At 40.3% G+C, this 4,026-nt stretch overlaps 1 protein-coding gene across 1 annotated transcript in view; it reads left to right on the top strand.

Moving 5' to 3' along the window:
- Nucleotides 1–4,026, top strand: part of AGBL1 (AGBL carboxypeptidase 1) — a 542,019-nt gene that overhangs the window by 5,253 nt on the left and 532,740 nt on the right. Inside the window, exon 4 of the mRNA XM_027769246.1 lies at nucleotides 921–1,052. Coding sequence (XP_027625047.1) covers nucleotides 921–1,052 — 132 coding nt within the window. The remainder of the gene's footprint in view (nucleotides 1–920; nucleotides 1,053–4,026) is intronic.

Below are 4,026 nucleotides of genomic sequence, written 5' to 3'. Positions count from 1 at the left end.
CTCCATATCCACAATCCCATTAATACAAGTCTGAAAATTAAAAATAAGTGTGTAATTTATACTCATTTCCTTATCTCCAAGTATTCCAAACTATTTTTAAAGAATTATTTGTTTAATTTTGTTTATTTATTCATTCATTTATTCTGACCAGAGAGAGAGAGAGAGAAAGAGAAAGTGAGATGGGGACCAGCAGTTAGTGTCATGGCTATGTCGCTGGACTTCCATGTAGTCGACTGCGGTTCAAGTCCCAGACTCAGTGGCTTAAACTCATGCTGGGCGCATGTGCATGTGTGCCCAAGATCCCGAGAGGAGAAGGGATTGCAACGTGACTATCCCACCTGGAGGATGATTTCTCACTTTCTGTCTCTCTGTCTCTCTGTCTTTCTGGCAAGTGCACGCACCCTATAGCATAAACCTCTCCAAAACAGTGAGAAAGCAAGCCACCAGGTGCTGGACTCAAATGATAACTGGCCATGTGGGAGTGTTCAGTACCTTAACCACCACACCTCCTGCTGGCCCCCTCCAAACTATTTTTAACAGACATATTTAAAGGAGGATTCAATCAAAATTCCCACATTATATTTGAATGTCATATTATTTAAGTTCTCTTAATTCTAGAATTGCCTTAAAGGAAGACATTTATACCCAACTGAACTGTCCTTCACATATGAGGACACTCAGAAACATCTTTAGATATAGTGACTTGAGGGTCATGTAACCCACAAACCTTCAGATAAATGAATGTAGCCTCAATTAGCTTTACTGATTCATTTGTTTCCAGCAGAACAGTAAGCATCATATTTTACGAGGGCTGAGTGTCTTTAGTGATGATTATCCTTCCCCTTCTTCTTTTCCACTCAGTGGTCACATTTTAGGATCAGTGTGAAACACAACTGAGATATATTAATTTGTCTTCTTAGATAAAAAGTTTGGACAGAAAGCACTGGAACTGGAAGCACTTGATGTGACGTTAATTCTGGCCAGGAAAAACCTGTCCCATAGTCATAACCTCCTCCACTGTCTCTGGGCTCTGCGTGTGTTTGCCTCCAGAGGTAAGTAACTCTTTGAGGCTCCCTGGGTTGACTTCCAGACCTGTGCTGGATGACTGAATCTGTGTAGTATTGTGTTTGGAAGGAGGGTGTGGGTTGGGGGACCTTTGTGGTCTAGATCTCAACCAGATAGGAACAACCCAATTAAAAAAAATTGTTCTACAATCTAGAGATTGTAGAAATAAATAGTTATTTCTCATCTCTTCCTTAGCTGGGTAGAACTCCTGAGCTTGTTTCTAGAGATAGACTTTAATATAATTTTTCTTGGAAGCTACACACTATAGCATTCTAGGTGCCTCTGATGGTACTAGAAAGTGGATAAAGACCTATGGCAAGAGAAGAGCAGACTTTATTCTCCCCCTTAAATATTCCAGGCACAGTGGTATGTATGTTACATCTGTCAAGAATGACCTTCACATCACAACCCCCACCCCACCCCTACTATATTCTTGAAGTTATTGATTGTTGACAATATCCTTTCCATTTTTTTTTTTTTTTAGACAGAGATTTTTGCTATAGGGTGCTTATGCTCTCCAGAGAGTCAGAGAGAGATGAGAGACAGAAAGTGAGAAATCACCTCCTGGGGGAATGGCCATAACACAGTCCTTCTCATCCATTTTTTTCTTGGGATTTTAAGCACACACACACATGTTCCTGGTGTGAGTTTTAAGGTACCAGTTCTGGAACTCAAACCATGGTCAACTACAGGGGAGTCCAGTGATGTAACCATTATGCTATGTGCTGCTCCCCCTTTTCCAATTTTTTTTAACCTCATAATTCTTTTCTTTTCTTTTTTGGGCGGAGGAGGGGAGAGGTTTTTGCTATAGGGCGCGTGTGCTCGCCGGACAGATAGAGAGAGACAGAGAGACAGAAAGTGAGAAATCACCCCCCAGGGGGGATGGTCATGCCGCAATCCCTTCTCCTCCATTCTCCTCTCGGGATCTTGGGCACGCACGCACACGTGCCTGGCATGAGTTTTAAGCCACCTGGCCCGGGATGCGAACCGTGGTCGACTACATGGAAGTCCAGCGACATAACCATTACGGGCTAACTGCTGGTTCCATAACCTCATAATTCTTTTCAACAGAGTCCTCTAAGATGTTGATTGATACTTATTTGTCATCTGCTAATTTGGATTACTTCTACTTATCATAACAATCCTGTATTTAGGCCACAATTTTATAGCTAAGAAAAAAAAAAAGCAGCTTAGAAGAGTGAAGTAATTGTTTGAATTCATAAAGATAAAAAGGCATAAGGGCTACATTTCTAACTCCAAAACTCATGTTAATTCTACTCCATATGGAGACGTTTTTTATTAATAGATTATCTTCTATACCTCCTATTTCACATATAACGAGCACAGACTTTCATTTCTAAGCCCCCATCCTGTGGAATGAAAGTGACAATGATTTAGATGTAATATTCTCTGGAGGCGAAAGAATGTGGGCTTAGAGCAAGAAGGGCCCAAGCTTGACTCTGAGTCTATTTCTAATGGATAACGTAACATGGGTACTTAACCTTTTTAACCTGTTTCTTCTTTTATAAAATTATATTAGTAAAAATGATTACTGCTAGTCTGCCATGGCTGCCATAACAAAATACCATGGTGTGGGTGACTTAAACTGTAGAAATTAATTTTCTTCAAGTTCTGAAATCTGGAAGTCTGAGATGAAGATGAGGGCAGGTCTGGCTTCTTCTGGGGTCTCCCTCCATGGCTTGCAGATGAATGGGTCTCCCTTTGTCACCCTACAGTCTTTCCTCTGTCCTGTTCATCCTTGGTATCTCTGTGTGTATCCAAATCTCCTTTTATGAGAACACACATCAGAAGAGACACACCAATTAGAGCCCACTCTAATTGTCTCATTTTAATTCCAGGCACTATCTCTAAATATAGTTATATTCTATAGTACCTGGAATTTAGGGATTCAATACACAGATTTGGCCTGGCCATAATGTACCCCTAAAGAGAACTTGTAGACTCAGTAGATGGGATAAATAAAGTAAATTTCGTGAGTATGCTTTCCACAAAGTGGCTACTCAGCGAGGGTTCATTTCCCTTTCCTGCCCTCTTTTTTCTCCCTATGTCTTTGGAGATAATAGGAAGAATACAGTTACGGGAAGTAAACAGGTACTTTAAAAAAATCTATTTAAGGGACCAGCAGTCGGCTTAATGGCTATGCCGCTGGAGTCCTATGTAGTCAATCGCTGTTTGAGTCCTGGACCGGTAGCTTAAACTCACACTGGGCGCGCGTGTGTGTGTGTGCCCAAGATCCCGAGAGATTGGGGGGGAGAAAGTATTGCAGCATAGCCATTCCCCCTGGGGGGTGATTTCTCACTTACTGTCTTTCTGTCTCTCTCTTTCTGGTGAGCACACATGTCCTATAGCATAAACCTCTCAAAAAATATATTTAAGAACTGCTAAAATAATCTGATTTTCATTCATTAATTCTATTAATCAGCATAGAGTACCCTTAAAAAGTAAGTCTTTCTAGGGAACAATGAGATAGATTCTGGACTCCTTGTTTTACAGATATCTATTCACCCACCTCATATTGACAAATAAATCAGAATGTTGAGAGGCTGAATGGATCTGTACAAACTGAACCCTAGGAAAGGAAAAGAGGAGCTCTGACTTTGTTTAAAAAAACGTTCTCATTAATGAATGGACAGAAGGTGTGCCTGCATTTGGAGCTGGCCCGCAGTACACGATTTGAAGTATCTTATGGTTTCCTAAGCGATAATTAGGTTGAATAAATTGCCTACTCTATTACATGTAGTGATTTCTCAAGACCTAGAAAAAATTCTTCAGATAGAGTTCTAAGACATCCTGGGATTTTCCTGGAGTTCTAAGAATATCCTTGGATTTCTTTTTTCTTTTTCTTTCTTTTTTTTTTTTTTTGTGGGGTTGCAAGGAGACAGCCATTTCTTTATATTCTTGCACCTGTGTTACAAGCTATTTTTAAAAATTATACTGTCG

This window comes from Tupaia chinensis, unplaced genomic scaffold, assembly GCF_000334495.1.
Source record: "Tupaia chinensis unplaced genomic scaffold, TupChi_1.0 Scaffold000078_1, whole genome shotgun sequence".
NCBI lineage: Eukaryota > Metazoa > Chordata > Mammalia > Scandentia > Tupaiidae > Tupaia > Tupaia belangeri.
This window is presented reverse-complemented; position numbering and strand designations above follow the sequence as displayed.